At 38.3% G+C, this 17,069-nt stretch overlaps 2 protein-coding genes across 2 annotated transcripts in view; one reads left to right on the top strand and one right to left on the bottom strand.

The window, feature by feature from the left end:
* LOC110158010 (dedicator of cytokinesis protein 3-like) overlaps window positions 1-8,969 on the top strand; it is a 63,595-nt gene extending 54,626 nt beyond the window's left edge. Inside the window, 14 exon segments of the mRNA XM_020922430.2 lie at window positions 81-247; window positions 2,064-2,150; window positions 2,233-2,412; window positions 2,509-2,592; window positions 2,852-2,968; window positions 3,284-3,408; window positions 3,518-3,571; window positions 3,573-3,651; window positions 4,203-4,284; window positions 4,363-4,475; window positions 4,576-4,660; window positions 5,001-5,117; window positions 5,442-5,524; window positions 6,468-8,969. Coding sequence (XP_020778089.2) covers window positions 81-247; window positions 2,064-2,150; window positions 2,233-2,412; window positions 2,509-2,592; window positions 2,852-2,968; window positions 3,284-3,408; window positions 3,518-3,571; window positions 3,573-3,651; window positions 4,203-4,284; window positions 4,363-4,475; window positions 4,576-4,660; window positions 5,001-5,117; window positions 5,442-5,524; window positions 6,468-7,115 — 2,021 coding nt within the window. The 3' untranslated portion in view covers window positions 7,116-8,969.
* A 655-nt stretch (window positions 8,970-9,624) lies between these two features.
* The window catches only part of LOC110157930 (poly(rC)-binding protein 4-like), a 50,412-nt gene continuing 42,967 nt past the window's right edge, over window positions 9,625-17,069 (bottom strand). Inside the window, exons 13-14 of the mRNA XM_020922326.2 lie at window positions 13,396-13,565; window positions 9,625-10,750 (exon numbers count right to left, since the gene is read on the bottom strand). Coding sequence (XP_020777985.1) covers window positions 10,408-10,750; window positions 13,396-13,565 — 513 coding nt within the window. The 3' untranslated portion in view covers window positions 9,625-10,407. The remainder of the gene's footprint in view (window positions 10,751-13,395; window positions 13,566-17,069) is intronic.

Raw genomic sequence — 17,069 nt, forward strand, 5'->3', positions numbered from 1 at the left:
TTGTCCCTTGCCTGTAAATCCCAGCCTTGTCTATGTCTTTGCTGTGTCAGTCTGTTCCATCCTTGACAAGCCCCCTCCAGACTTGCAGATCTACGCTGTGACTCCAGTGTCGGACATCTCAGACGTTCCTCAACTGGAGCGCGTCCCGGAGAGGATCAAAAGCTTCTACAGAATAAATAATGTCTCCCGCTTTCACTACGACAGGCCTTTCCACAAGGGCCCCAAAGACAGAGAGAATGAGTTTAGGGTGAGGCACTGGAACATAATTTCATTCACAAATTTCAGTTTTTTGGAAACAATTTTTATAGATTTATAAATGATAGCTGATAACAGATGACACGGTATATGACAAAAATAACAACATTCAACCATTCAGCCCTTCATTTCATTATTAAGCCGCAATAAAGAATTAATAATAGGCCTGTCATGAGAATTATTATATCGACTGTGACTGTGATTCAGTTATGAAATTTGGAACAATATATTTTTGGGCTTAAAATTGATCGTGTGTACATTTTATTGGTGATTTTTGTTATTTTTGCTGTAATACCATACGCTATTTATCAGTTCATTGTCTATCTGTTGCTGCTCAGGTCTTTTAATTATACAGTATATTTAAAAATTGTGCTTTATTGTTATTTTATCAGTAGCATAAAGGAGTTTCAATATTATCGTTTATCGTTATATTTCTCTGAGGTGACATATCGTGCTTAAAAATGTGTTATAATTCACAGCTCAGACAAAAGCGCCCAACGATATAGTCTGACTCAACACCCCCAAAGGCCAAAAATAGGTCCTCTTCTATATTCATGTATTTAAAGAAATGCTATTTGTCTCACCAGATTTACCACAGCAGAGAATAATTATACCCGTTTGTTTTGAGAACTAGAAATTACGGTTTTCCTAGGACAAATGACTCACCCATTTAAACCCAAGATTTCACAATGCCTTACAGCGCTGTCTCCCTGTGCAGCAGCTGTATTAGTCACAAATAAGGTAAACTGATGTAATGGCTGAGATTTGGATATGCTTTGATAAGAACTTCATATTATTGCATTACGGAATATGGCAACAGTTTTGTGCACGGGATAGTGGTTGAAGGGCCTATATAATGTAAAATTGACTGTTGTTACCTTACGTTATGTCAGAATGTTGTTACCTCTTCAGAAACATACCAGGATTGCATTTTGTTTCATTCACAGTGGTTGGAATAATCCTGGATTATCGGGCGGTCTACATCTCCAAATCTCAAAATGCTCTGTTCCACTTTGTGATGTCATGAAGTGGTAGTTTTCAAGTCAACAGCTACCTTTTATCTTTAGTTCAGTAGAGATTGTGGCAAATCATCCAAATAATTCTAGTGAAGAGGTATAGAGTTTACAAACACAGTGGAGCACTTCCTGTATTATCTGATGGTCAGGTTAGTCACGGTTAGTTATCAGTAAGGCTATTATGATTATTTCTTCAAATGAAAAGATTATTTTGTTTAAAAGAGATGACAATAAATGCACTGACAGTATTTTGAATGTTAAAAAATTATAATACCAAACCATAAGGTGAGTGGAAAGAGTTAAGGTTTCATATTTAGCCCTAAAAGAATGCTCAAACACATGTAGGGTCATGAAAAATTCACTTTAGGTCATGAAAAATTCATGGAAAAGTTTTGAAATTTAGTCAGTGAAAAAGAGTGGGAACCCTGGATGGTTAGTGGTCACATTTTTATATAGCAAGGTGGAGTGTTTTCAGTTTGAGAGAAAAAGAATAAATATGCAGTGTTGATGTGAATAAAACAAAACACAACACAACTCCTATGCTTTTGATGAGGAAACAACGTTATAACATTGATCAGAAAATAGCAGAATGTGGGCCCTTTAAGCTCGATAGTCCAAAGCCGTAAAACATCAAGCAGACAGCTGAAAACTGCACATTTCTCACATGTTTTGAATCTTGTTTAGCCCATTAGAAGTATTTTCTACCTTTCCATCTTGTGTTTTTTACTCTTAAATAAAAAGGAATGATAATGATTCTTGATCCTATTCTCTTAACTTAATTTTGTTTTACAGAGTCTCTGGATTGAAAGGACAACCCTGATTCTTTCCCGTCCCCTGCCTGGTATCTCCCGCTGGGCCGAGGTGGAGAGAAGAGAGGTGGTAAGTTGAATAATTTATTGATCAGGTTGTCTCTAGTTTACATTTATGTTGATGCTATAGCTAAATAAATAAATATTTCCAGGTGGAGGTGAGCCCGTTGGAGAATGCCATTTATGTGGTGGAGAATAAGACCCAAGAGCTTCGGACTCTCATTAGCCAATACCAGCACAGGCAGCATCATGGCAACATCAACCCTCTCAGCATGCTCCTCAACGGGGTCATAGACGCAGCCGTGAATGGAGGCATCGCTAGATATCAGGAGGTACATGTACTACAATAGGAAATGTATTTATTTATTTATTGATAGTTTGCTAAGATTGTGAGATTTGTAATAAATGATCATATTTGAACTCTACAGGCATTCTTTGATAAGGACTACATCAGCTGTCATCCAGAGGACACAGAGAGAGTCACCCAGCTTAAAGATCTCATGCAGGAACAGGTGTGGACTAAAAATACATCAAAACTTTTAACTGTCTAATGTGGTCAGTTATTAAGCACCTCCCTGTGGTCATGCTGGTTTTGCTGTGTATAAAAAGTAATACATGTTTGGACATTTAATAATATGTTCAGTGGCAAAGCAGCTAATCCTCTGCCCCCTAGTGTACAGTCATTTACATATTATTTAGTAAACTCAATCTATGTATATATGTATTTATGTGCATATCAATATAAGACATACTTTTGTATTTTTGTGATAGGTTCACATTCTCGGGGTTGGTCTGGCCGTCCATGAGAAACTTGTGCATCCAGAAATGAGACCACTGCACAAGAAACTAGTGGACCAGTTCCACATGATGAGGACAAGCCTCCATCACGTGAGTTATTCTTCTATTTATAATCCTGTAGCAACCATTTCACCATGATGCACTTTCATTTGTCCTATTATCATGTTTAATGTTTAGATAATTGCATATTGGCAAATATGTAATATACGAGTGGTAAATTGGCGAGTCTAAAAGGTTCCTATTGAATAAGTGTAATATTTAATTTGCCAAGGGAGTATCTGGCCATTAACTGAACCCAGCCAAATTGCCATATCTGCTGACGAAGGCTCCAGTCACCCCTAACAAGGGTATTCTAATGTAATTGAACAAATGTGTTATTGACTGTTGTTTATGGTTGTGTCCCAGCAGGGAGTGCCAGGGGTGGACCGGTTTGGACCAGCTGGCTGCACAGGAGTCAACTCTCCCAGAGGAGTCCTGTCCACCCACAGTCACATGAGTCCAGAGAGCATCCGCCTAATGCACAGGCACAGGTCAGCCCCACCACCTTCAACAAACTATAAACTCCAATTACTATTAGGTTTCGCAATATTTTTAGTCACCTGAAATCTGAACTAGAGATGGTATTCTTTTGTCTTGCAGCCCTTTGAATCTTCAGGGCTCTATCCGCCACTCCTCCTCCTCTTTGTCCTCCCACATCTAGTGAGGCTGGAAACCTGGTCATCATGACAGACGGCCTGATGGGGGAGCACCCTGAGGAGGCCATGCACATGCAGGTCAGTACAAACATCATTTACCTTCATATTAGGGATGGGACCATCACCAGTGTTGGATGAATACTGCAAAAACAACAACAACACAGTACCAATACCCTGAGGATGGGCTGCTAACAAAGCTGATAGACCTCATTTATTTCACTGGATCTGTGGATGAAGCACTGCTCCTCACAGCCTTGAATTCATGAATTCTCATTATATACACCTATCGTGCCACAGATAATGTAAATTACCAAGACAGAATAGTCTATTTCAGTTCATGCACGAGTATGCCTATCAAAGTAATCTATCCTAGTATACCTAATCACTATGTGCTACTTGTTTTGCTCTGATAATTGATCTATGTTTCTCAAAATCTCTGCAAAGTAATGTAGGGCATAAGAAAACAATATGCCCTTTTCACTCCATGGTATACCGTTATAGTGTGATATTTTTAGTCAGGGTTATTAAACCATGGAAATGACATACTATGCCATTCTCGCTTCATACATCCCTTTTTATGATGTCTAAGACGTCTAAGATTGTATTTATAAATGTCATTCTCTTTCTAGCCGAGCCCCTCCTCCTCTAGTTTGAGCTCAATTCGCTCCAACTCTTCCCAGATTATTAACTCTGCACCTTCCAGTGCCAGAGGTAAACAGCCAAACAAAAACACTATTCGGGCTCATATTAAAACTGTATTGAAGATTTAATTGATTTTGATTCACGTAGGATCTCCATCTCTACCGGACAAAGCCAAACACAACAGAGAAGTGATGATGCTGCTGCCGTCTCACCGCGAAAGGGCCAACAACATGTACTACAACATGGCCGAGAATGGACAGGTATCAATTAGCCTAGAGCATATAATAACTGTCTAATTACAGGCACTGTATTTAAAATGGTGCTCTTTAAAACCCGCTAATGATGTGCTTCTTTTTGTAGAACAACCACATGCAGCGTGCCTTAATCCAGCAAGTCAGCCCCTGTAAGCCCTGTGCCGATCCTCATATGAACCTGCAAGAGAAAGGCAAGCACTTGATATACTAAATGCACTGGTACTCGAGTAAAAGTATTTGTATTTGTTTATTTATTTATTTTAAAAAGGTAAAAAGTAAAAATAACGTCTAAAATCACGTGAAAAGCACTTTTTACTTTTCAGTCCAGTTCAAAAATGTAGTGGAGTAGAAATTACAGATACATGCTCTCAAATATAGTGAAGTTAAATTTTAAAATGTTCATAAGTAAAGTACAGATACCTAAATATTTTACTAAATAAAGTGCTTTACTACTTGCACTACCTTCCAACACTGATGTAAAAGCAAAACTATAGCTAGAGTGTGTGTTTGACATGCTTGTGTTTTGTCCAGTCTTTACAAACACACAGAACAGCTGGAGTTTGGATGGTGACAACCGAGAGTCCTACATCCCCCCTTCAACTGGAGGTTCCATAATGCCCCCGGCTCCACCCAGATCCTTTCCACAAGGTCATTTTAGAACTATTTCGCTCAGATTTTGTCTTTCTTGCCTGCTTTGAGAGTGTATGCTGGTTATCGTTCTGCTTTAGAGTTTGGGTAGGTCTCATATAGTCATGTGAGACTACAAAAAATACAAAAAACAAGGGACTGCTAATTTTGAAATACCTTTATTAATGTCATGATCACTGAGCCCTAAAACAGTTGAAGATATTGTTGTATTATCTGTAAAACCATTAAATTAAATACATGTAAAAATTGATTTAATATATAAATACAGTTATAGAGGATGACCACTTTTAGATGACCAAATCTATTTCACTTTTCTCCCTTTAGGACACTTCCTGATGCACTGTGATGCGTTCCACCACCAGAGCACTGAGCCCCCTCCGGCTTTGCCTGTTCGCTCCCTCAGAAAGGTACCAACTCCATGAATATTTAATCAACAAAATGCCCTTTACCCGTCACCTCCATGTTAGACTGACACCACAGTATTTCTCCTACTCCTCAGCAGTATTACACAGACACATAACCCTGACACAATAATTACTGTGTTGATTTATCGTTCAATATATGAAAGCTGGGACAATATATTTTAGGGCTCAGTTCTTATTGTGTGTATAATATCTTTGCAAAACTGGGGAGACATTCGGCTTTTTTATGTAATAAGGTGAGATTTGAGCTGCAGAGGGTTGAACAAATAACTTAATTGGCTAATTATTACTTTATTTTGCCAGGGCTTTTAATGATACAGTATATTTAAAAATGGTTTACCGAGATTATCTTGCTTTGTGTCAATGGCATAAAGTGATTTCACTATTATCATTTATCTTTATATTTCTCTGTAGCAGTATATCATGCTTTATACTTTGTTACCATAACAGACCTACAGACACACACTGAATGTTTTTAAATATTGAATATGATTATTAAGCATCAAGTATAAACAAAAACTTCATGCTGTACACGTGTAGTATAGGTTACTTCTGCATTTCCTGTCTTTCATGTCTCATTTGTTAACAGTGACTGATGCTTGATTGATATGTTTTATTAAAAAGTCGAGCATAGTTATTTTGGTCTGACACTATAATCGTTCTGCAGTTAATCTGTCTTCATATTGAACGCTCCCACTCACAAGACAAAGACCTCCTCCATATATACTGGCAAACACTGGCATCCAATTAGGCTGTCAGGAAAATGACTGATCCACAAATATAATGTAGGCTATCTTTACCAGCAGCCCCTATAGAGTTCAATAGGTCCTTTGTTACACTCCCTCACATTGTTATCCTGCATGTCTTTTCCTGTTGTATTGATTCTCTATGGAAGTACTAAAACTTTCCTTTTCTCCTGTCATTCCAGTCTCCACTCCACCCGATACCTGGTTCGCCCACTAGCCCTCAGTCGGCACTAGGGGGTAGTAACTCCACTTTATCAGGCAGTGCCAGCAGCGGCGTGTCCTCACTGAGTGAGAGTAACTTCGGGGGCCAGTATCCAGAGCCTGGTCCCATCAGAAACGATGCACTGGAGCCCCTCCCCAGTCACCTGTGGTCCCCCCCAGATGAGTACATGTCCTCCCCGTACCTCCACATACACTATGGGGGGTCAGAGTTGGAGCCCGTGGACCCAGTGCGACCCTTCCACTACCGGAGCCCTACATCGCACCCGCACACCCATCAGCACCCGCACTCCCACCCTCATGCCCACTCTCACCCACACGCTCACCCGCACATGGGACTGGATTCAGGGCACTCACATGGACCGCCGCCCTCACATCACCATCCCACCCCCCATGGACCCCATCACATCCCCTACCGCAGACCTCAGCCTCCTCCAGCGGTCCCGCCCAAACCCTACCTGAGAGAGGGGTGCATCCCAGAGGAGGAGCTGGCCCCTCAGCCCATCCCGCTGCCCAGACGAATCTTCCACTCACCCCACAGCCACAGGGACGACGGGGTCAAACACGCCTGGGAGACGTGCATCAGCGAGGAGCACGAGGAAGCGCAGTGATGAGGCTGGATTCATCCAAAAGTACGAGTCTTGTTTTCATTTCTTTATCTGCAAAGACACAGGCACCAGAGCCTGTGTTGGTGCAGATGAGGGAAATAAACAGCTCTAAAAAGAGGATCAAGCGTTTCTGCTCCAGTGAGTTTATGTGTTGATGAAGACACTGACTGTTCAGACTTGAACATGATTGTACACAACTGTACAACTAGTTTGTGAGCATGTTTTCCATTTGAGATAAACTCCACCGTTTTGTGAACGATGACAATATGACCATACTCACGATTGTTGGTGCAGCTGTTGGCGCTCTTCATTTGGCTTTGTCATTTTGCACCACAATGCAACACAGATGGCTCTTTTTACAGTCCAGTGACTTTTGTGCTTAAAGCTACATTTACAGTATAGAATATTCTTATTTTGATAAATTTGCTACATTGTAGTGTTTTCAAAGGCGTATCTCCATAATGTTTTTAAAACACTGTTAAGTGCTCCTTAATAGTGAGTCATATCAGTGGTGCACTCTGATGCTGCCAGCTCCATAACCTGCAGGTCCTGGGACACTACAGTCACTGGTGAATATTCATCCATACAAAGTGTATGGACACAATATGAATGTATTTAGATGAGATGTTATTTATATTGCACAAGATGCAAAACTGGATTTTGTTCAAGTGCTTTAAGTCTCTGTAGACGTGTGTACTTGTTCCTTTTGTGAGAGAAGGATTGGTGCAGATAAAACGGAGGAGTGGACAGAGGAATGATGTTATAGCTTGGACATAAAGAAGATCTCACATGAGGACTCTTACCTTTAGCACCTGCGGGACACTAACACAACAGCACATCTGTCTCTGCTTCCTTCATCTTTCCTCTCGGCTGTGTAACAGTGAGGGCTATCGTGGACAGGCGCGGGCCAGTGTCAGACATGCCTACTACCTGCCTTAAGTGCACTCAACGCAGTTTCACCTCTCACCTGGACATTTAGCAACACTACTTCTTATGTGCTCACTGGTGGAAAAATGGATCTACCTACTTACATTTCTCTATGGTTTTGTTCCGCTTTGGTTACAGGTTGTTGTTTGATTTGTTGCGCTGATATTTCTCTTCTGCCTGCAGCGATTTTCAGTCATTTTGTTTATATGGAAACTAATTATGTGTTTGCAAAAGCCCAGAGTGAGTGCATGGTTTTACTTTAGTGAGATGGAAGCGGAGTGCTCGATGATGCAGAACAAGCTGGAAGGATATAGCTAATATTTTACAGTTGTTTTCCTGCAGGTGGATGCTTTGTGTTACTGTACATCAAGTTGTCAGCTGACTAGACAACATCTATTTTTGTATGTAGGGTCATCAGTGCGTGACATATCTCAGACAGGGAGAAGGTACTGCAGCTGCTGTACTTTGAATGAGAATGAGGATAGAGTATATAGATTAGTGAGTATTTATGAGTATGTGGAGGATTACGTATGGGTGAAGAGATACTCACAATATAGGTACAATAGAATTTTTGTAAATCTGTTATTGTACATACTGCAGTATTGTGAAATATTTTTGAGAATTATTGCCAATGCCCCAAAAGCGTTTATTGTTGTTTTGTGTATATACATGTAATCCAGAGATTAATGTAATTGATAAATATCTATAATTGGTGTTTGGAAAAAGGACAAATTCATCTGGCTGTGGCTGTCTCCACTGTTCTACTCATAGAAATCCTTTATACACTTTTCAATGTGCTTTCCTGTACATATGGTGTTAGCATGATCAAACAGTGTTTGGTTGTAATAGTGGTTTTCCTACTCCCATAACTGCTGTGGTATGGAACTCATTAACAATACCAAACATTAAAGACAATCTTTTATCAGCAAACTGTGTCTGTGTATCTGTTTGAGGGGGTCTCAAGTCAGTCTCATGGTCAGACAGTAGAGGGCGCCGTTTGCTGAAGAATAACTAGTGAGAGCTTTTAATTTTTAATCATGACTGTAAATTGCAGAGGTTTAAATATTTTCACAGCTACTTTTTTCAAGGTTACCTTTTAATTTTAATTATTAGGAAATACAGTTGGTCATAGACAATAATAATGTTTGCTTTCTAAATTTTGGATAAAAATGTTTTCAAGTCCTTCAAGACCCATGAATTTTGACTCCAGAACATTAAAGGGCCTGGTGTTTCAACACATACTGTCACTGTGTCCTGGGGCAGAGTGCTTCACAACATATATATATAGATAGATATATATATATATATATATATATATATATTATATATATATATATATATATAGATATAGATATATAGATATATAGATATAGATATAGATATAGATAGATATAGTTATATAGATATAGATATAGATATAGATATAGATATAGATAGATATGCTATAGTTTTTAGAAACAGAAGGCACCTGGCATACACTTGCCAGTATCTGTGGAACCTTTGATCCTTTGATTAAAAGTTGTGAAAAGAGCAGGAAATAAAATAGTTTAATAAATGAAACATTACAGATTAAGAATTAGCTGAACATTCAAAATAAGATTTTACACTGAATTGTACACAGAACAGTCAGTACAGTATCATTGCTCAAATTATTAAAAAAAAATCCCCTAGACAATTACAAACATTTATAAACCTCATCAGGCAAACATAACATAGAAAAGCATTGTACTTGGAGAACTTTGTATAAGGTTCATTTACAGATATAGGATCAGTACAGTTGACCAGTGCCTTTAGACAGATATGGTTATAACATGTTTTTGTTGAATGAGCCCCCAACATGTATTCTAGTCCTCAGTAATAATATCCAGCAACAAAAAGTCACAAGCCAGTGTACTTTTGTCACCCCCAGCCCGGATAAATAAAGAACTACTTTATGATGGTAATCAGGTATTAAAAAAGAAGTCAATCACTTCACACCAGGAGGCAGATAATGTGAGAATGAACTTTCAATGAGCCAAACATAAGAGGGCACAACCTTCAAACTGTGAACATAGAATCTGCTCAAATAAAAGACCAACTCTTTTTACAACATCCACAAAAGAGTATTAATCAGATGTGTTATTGTGCTGTTTCCATGGTGCAACAAGAAGGGCATCTGACAGAAACTAAAAACTGTGATGATGAGCCAAGAAGGAAATGAGCCAAAACGTTGTAACAGTGACAAGTCCGCCTTTTGTTGGAAGCTTCAAAATATTTTCAATTCATAAATATTTTAAAATTCATCTTCGTTGGTCTTTGTAAATAAAAGTTAAAATAGTCTGTGCCAGCGGCTATGGCTATGTAAGGTTGGAGAAGTTCTGGTTTAACTTCAGTAAGGAGCAAACTTCTGCCTCTCAGGCTTCTTGATACAGTTAGCCGTGGAGATCTTGGTTGTATACGCAGCGATAGGGGAGGGAGCGGCCGTCGCCGCCACATTTGGAGCAGGGTTGGAGAGAGTCAGAAATGGGATCGATTTGACTCCCAGCAGACCAGACAGAGGGAGAGCTGCACCATAAGGAGCACCCAGCACATGAGCGGGTGTCAGGGCACCCATTGTGGCCAGGGAGGGTGCAGGGGAGGTGGCCGGAGAGGAGGGCTGAGCAAAGGGCATGTTGAGGTCGACTGGGGCAGACATACTGGTAGCCTGTGCAGTGGACTTGGCTGTCTCTAAACTGTGGGACAGAGAAAAATTCAACATAGTATTAAGAACAGCTTTATATTTGTTTCACTCATTTGCTATTGCTCATTTTAGAAGGAAAAATCATTCAGACACTTGCAACAAGAGCTGTGCTTTCCATTTTTCTCACTAATTATGTGCAGTCTAAAGCCTAATGACATGATCAAATACTAATATGTATTCCTTTGATTTTAGGAAAGTAAAGGTATTATGAATACCACCAAATGAAAAAGTAACTGTACGAGAATAGAGTTACTCAAAATGAGTATTCAGAATTAGGGCTGTGTATCATTAAGAAGTTGCCGATACCTTGATACAGTGATCTTACGATTCAATATTATTCAATAAGATTCAATAAGATTCAATAAGATATATTTCCAATTGATTTGATACGGTTCAATAAAAAATAAAGGCTAAATCATGGCTGTGATACTAAAAGTCTTTGTTAAACCACTTTTTGTGCAAAGTCAATATGAAATACACACATTTTAATCATCAAAACATTGAAAACGTCAAATGTGCTACATAAATGAGTTTCCTTCCTCTAAACAAGCAACAAAACTGTGATGCTCTAACAAAATAATTGACTAAAATGTACCAAAAAATACAGCATATATATAAATACAGCAGCCCATAATATTGATACTGTCTCATCACATTAAAAGATACGATATATTGATATTTCAGTATTTTTGCACAACCCTATTCAGAATACATATTCTCAGTACATGTATTAAATTACTTTCCAACAGTGGTTATAATAGCCTGTGGAGAAGAAAGAAACACCGATTCTTACTACAAAAAGTGTCTTCATTTATGAGACACCTATACAGTATAAATTCAATCAAATCTGTGTTTTGGAAATTAATTTACATTCAAAGGCAACACATAGATACATGTTTAGTACAAATTATAAGCATTTATATTATAAGTAACATACAATTTGTCATTTTTTAATGGTAATAAAATATGCAGACCTCCATGTTCTTTCATTTAAAGCCACGACAATCTCAATATAAAATCTCTTTTTCTTTCGGTGAGTGACATTCAAATAAAACTTGATAAAATACACTTTTTGTTCTTTTGTTTTCTTTTTCTAGTCCAGAGGTAACACTGGTGTAACTGTTCATTTAACATGAATCCTGAACTGAGTTTTTTTTCTGCCTATACCTTTTACACATAAAAACAACCCCTTATAAATTATCGCCACTTGCACCATGCCCTACTTGATGATGTATGTTCTACACTCATTCTTTTCTAAGATTATGACTTTTGACCGTTGACCTTTGACACTGCACTTCTTAGCAGCCTCTTGTTCACTTTTTGATCCTGTCTTGTATATGGGTTATGGTCTTGTATTGATATGCACCTATTATGTATTACAAGCCTTTTTCCCTTTGTGACCAATTACCAGCACCCTCGCACAGACGTCATGATCACACATCACTCTGTAGTATGACCTTTGACCCCTTTAAAACAAAGTACTTCCTTTGGGTGGCCCTGAGGCTGTTCATTATCTTGACTGTAGATGCCGCTGGGCCTTAGCTGGAAGAAATGTGAGCTCATACTCAGGCTAAACTACCTCAAACACAGGCTAAACCATAGACTGTATACAGAAGAGGATGACAACCATAGCGTTCGGCTCCAGCCAAATGAAGCTCAGGAGGTCGGCAGTTATAGCAGGGAATAGGAATAGAGCGGGTTAATACAAACATTTTAAGAGGCTCACTGCAGCAGTTACAGAGAGAGGGGTGATCAAATTTCAATATACAGTCATTGGATCCAGAGTCGATGGAACCAGACACGCACTCATGCTCACTTCCTATTTGGAACACAATGGCTAGAACATTGTTTTCCAAAGACTGGGATCCTCAGGTGGTTCACAAGAGATTTTTTGGGGGTCGCCTTGTCACAATTTGCATGCCGGTCTGCAATATACAGTTCTGATTCTGCAAAGACGATATGAATCTGTGACCTTATCGTCATTCTGGATCAGCATTTCGTTAGAATATCCTGTCCTCAGTAGAGCCAGTATTTCTATGCTTATTCGTTTCACTACTACATATATGTGTGAACTGGTATTTTCTGTGCTTACAAAAATGAAGAAAGCACAGAAACAGAATGAACGTTGTGCTTAATCTGCTGCTGCGCTCTCTTCCTGCACCTCGGACTGGAACGTGCTACAAAAACACAGAGAGGTCCACCTATCTCATTAGAAATGTTGAAATGTTTTGCATAATTTCTAATGTTTTCGTAATAATTTGTTCCAATATTGCTGCTTCAATTGAACGTTCAGTAATACTAATTGTTCAGAGAGACACGATCACTCAGTCAACAATAAAATATGCTCATTAATGTTCAATAATGGTCAAATCCACCTTTATTTTGTGATTTATGAATAATGTCTATTGACTCGGGTCACAAGGGTTTGTGACTTTTAAAATATGAGTCCCCAGAAAAATAGTTTGGGAAACACTGGGCTATAGGGCATACAGTCTCTGGGCTAAGCCAGAGCAAAACCGTTACCAAATATTACATCAAGTCTGAACTACCCCAAAGCTGTAACTGAAGTATTCGGTCTACACCTGTTAATTAGACCGTTGGTGCTCCTTGTTAGTGTTGCTAACAGTGGGCTCTTACCAGGAGGTGATCAGGTACTGTGCCAGGTTGATGCTGACTGGAGTTCCGGTGATAGTAACATGGCGGTCGGTGGTCCCGTCCAGTTGGCTCCCGATCTTGATTTGGGCTCCAGAAACCTGCCGGATCTCGTTGATTTTAGTCCCCTGCCGACCAATGATGGAGCCGATCAGCTGTGAGAGAGAGAGGAACAAATCAGGACTTTACCAGAAGAAAAAAAGAACTACATGAGACCAGGATTTAATCAAAACTAATACAGAAAAGCAGAGGACTAAACCAGGACTAAACCAAGATAAAACCAGGACTAAACCAAGATAAAACCAGGACTAAGACAGGACTAAACCAGGAGTAAACTAGGAATAAACCAAGACAAAACCAGGGCTACGCCAGGACCAAACTAGGAGTAAACCGGGATTAAACCAGGACTAAAAAAAAAACAGGACTAAACCAGGAGTAAACCAGGACTAAACTAGGACTAAACCGGGGCTACATCCGGACCTAACCAGGATTAAACCAAGACAAAACCAGGACTAAACCAGGAGTAAACCGAGACTAAACTATGACTAAACCCGGACTAAAGCGGAACTAAACCAGGAGTAAACCGGAACTAAACTAGAACTAAACTGGGACTAAACTAGGTCTAAACCAGGACTAAAGAGACTGAAACAGAAAACAGCCCAACAGAAGTAAACTATCCACAGTCTGACATTAAATGTATCTACCTCCACGAAGAAAATCAGGTGATGCTACGAGGTAAAGTTACAGGTCAGATCTGTGGAGAGGTGACCCCAACTACAGTAACAATGTTTACATATTTTTCAAGATATTTTTCAACAATAAAAACACTTATGTAATGAAATAAATTTAATGCCATACTGTGGAACATTCAAGTCAAGTATTAAGCAGGTGGCGAAGACAGGAAAGTGAATGCACCTTTAACAATCCAAAACCAAAACTATCCAGAGGTTTAAAGTATAATTAAAGAAAAAGGAAATAAACTGTCTCCAAATTAACCTGAGGACTTGACATGATTAAGTGCAGGACTCGTAAGTGCCACAAGAAATCAGATGCTTTAAAATCCCCGGGTTTGATAAATCATTTGTGAGGAGAGCGCTGGGTGATGTTGATAGAAGTGACGCCTCTACAGGAGACGGAGCAGTTTGAATATTGCATTGTTTGTCTCAGTCATAAATCATGTCCACGGCTCTTCCCGACTCCTCTAATTGGTCCGTGTGAACACTGGAGGAGCAGACCAGCGCATTTGCCTTCATTTATCTGAGCAGCTAAAAGGATATCGATTTGTGAGAGCCGTGATGACTTCCCAAACAAATCACTTCCCAAACACACAGCTAGAGGGATCAGCGCTCTAATGGAAATCATGATGGGAAAATAGAGCATATGTTGTTGCACTAATACGCAGACTTACTGGCTCCAGTCTGGGCCGGTTCAAATTGTGTTATTATTATATTGTACTATTTATGTGTAACTAACTTAGTATACTTTATTAACATTGTGTGACCCCTGTTAACTGTTTAATAGCACACACACACACACACACCCTTCTGTGAACACCTCTTATATTTTTATATCTTGTGTTAATAGCATAATGTCATGTCCTGTGTATCTGTATTGTAATAAACCTTGTGTTATTTGTACTGCATAAATAGAAAAATAAATAAATAAATAAAAAAAACTTAAAATAAAAAAACCTAATATATATATATATATATATACATATTCAAAACTTTACATTTAAAAATACTTTCAATACAAAATATGTAAAATTAAAAATACTGAAAAATAAAAGATAATTAAATTTAAATATATATATATATATACTATCAACACAGAATACTTAAAATATATATAAAAAAACAACTTAAAATAAAAGATACTTTAAAAGGCTTACAATAAGTAATACTTTACATAAATATATAAAATAAACTTAAAAGATACTTAAAATAAAAAAATAAAAAAATATTTACTAAAAAAAAACTTCACATTTAAAAAAAAAATACTTAAAATAGAAAACATACTTTAAAATACAATAAATAAATAAATAACAAAAATAAATAACAAATTTGTTGAATAAAATGAAAATGATGATCAGTGATGCTTTGCTTTGAATCGAGCACCTCCAGGCCCAAAGTGGTGACAGCAGATCTTTAACAGGAGGTGTCGGGGTTATACTATCAGACTGCAGTGTTCTGTGACAGTGATGGAGCACCAGTGCATGTGTGAGCGATGACGCATGAGACCAGCACACAACATGCATACACAAACTCCCCCTGCCCACATTCCTGCCCCGAGTCTGGGCTTCTTTTGGAGACTGGGGCTGATTTGTTACAGTGACCTGCTGCTCTGGGCTATTATTATCAGAGCAGTTGATACAGGAGCAGAGCCAGCAGTAACTCCACAGACAATAGCGCCGCAGATCACACATATCGTCACATATCTCTTCTCCAGCTGTCACCTGTCTGAGCAGAGGATGTCAGACTGTGGGCTTCCTCTGCGAGAGATGTTCATATGCTCATGTTTTAAGTTGGCTTGTCACACTGAAAAATATGAGCAGTCTTTTGGTGGTTCCTTTTTTCCCCCCAAATGTTAGGGTGGGTTTGTGTGATCATTAGGGGTGTGTAAAAATACTGAAATGACAAGATATATCGTATCATTTAATGTGATGATACAGTATTGATAATGTGGGCTGCTGTATCGATATGTTGCCAAGAGTTTTTTTTTTTACTCAGTTATCTTGTTATTATCTTGTTGATTATCATGACATTATAATGCCATTTTATTGAGGTAAAGGGTAAGGTTTCATGACAGAGTGTAACATTTAAAAAGCTCATATTGTACAAATTTCTAATCTATGTTATAATGTTGTGTCCTCATCAACAACAGACCTGGAGCTGTGTTTAGTTTCATTCACACATAAGCATTGCATATTTAGGCTGAGCTGTTCTCTCAAACAAAAAACTGTTCCACCTTGTGATGGTATGTGGCAACACAGGAAGTGCTACACTTATTTGCTCCACGTTTTTGAACTCCATACACTTTCACTAGAATAACTTGGATAATTTCAGACCTGGAATTGCCAAGCTCTACTGAACAAAAAGTAAAAGGAGCTGTTAAGGTGGAGCAGAGCATTTTGAGCTTAAGAGATGTAGACAGAGTTACTCAGAGTAACAGACAGAGTTAAACATGTGTGAATGAAACAAAACACAACTCCAGGCATGTTTTTGAACAGCTTTATAATATGGCTTGAGTGAATTTTGCATAATACATGACCTTTAACTGTCAAAATGCAAACAAATGTTCTATTTGTTCAATGGTTTTGCACATGAACAAAAAAATGCCAGCAATCAAAAGTTCAACATCTTCTTTGTAAGCACCAAGGGGAAATAACTCTTGGTGAAATGGTGGAATTATTCAATCACAAACGCGTCTCTCCTGTCAGCTGAACATTTTTTTTGCCACAAGACTAATTCAGTAAATGTTAGTCTAATTCTTTACAAAAATTAAAAAGGTTTTGTTTGGTCGTTTCGTACTATATTCATCTTACATGGGCCTATAACAGCAGATATATATATATATATATATATATATATATATATATATATATATATATATTATATATATATATATATATATATATTATATATATATATTTTTTTTTT

This window comes from Boleophthalmus pectinirostris, unplaced genomic scaffold (assembly GCF_026225935.1).
Source record: "Boleophthalmus pectinirostris isolate CB_2022bp ecotype Guang Dong unplaced genomic scaffold, ASM2622593v1 HiC_scaffold_8, whole genome shotgun sequence".
NCBI lineage: Eukaryota > Metazoa > Chordata > Actinopteri > Gobiiformes > Gobiidae > Boleophthalmus > Boleophthalmus pectinirostris.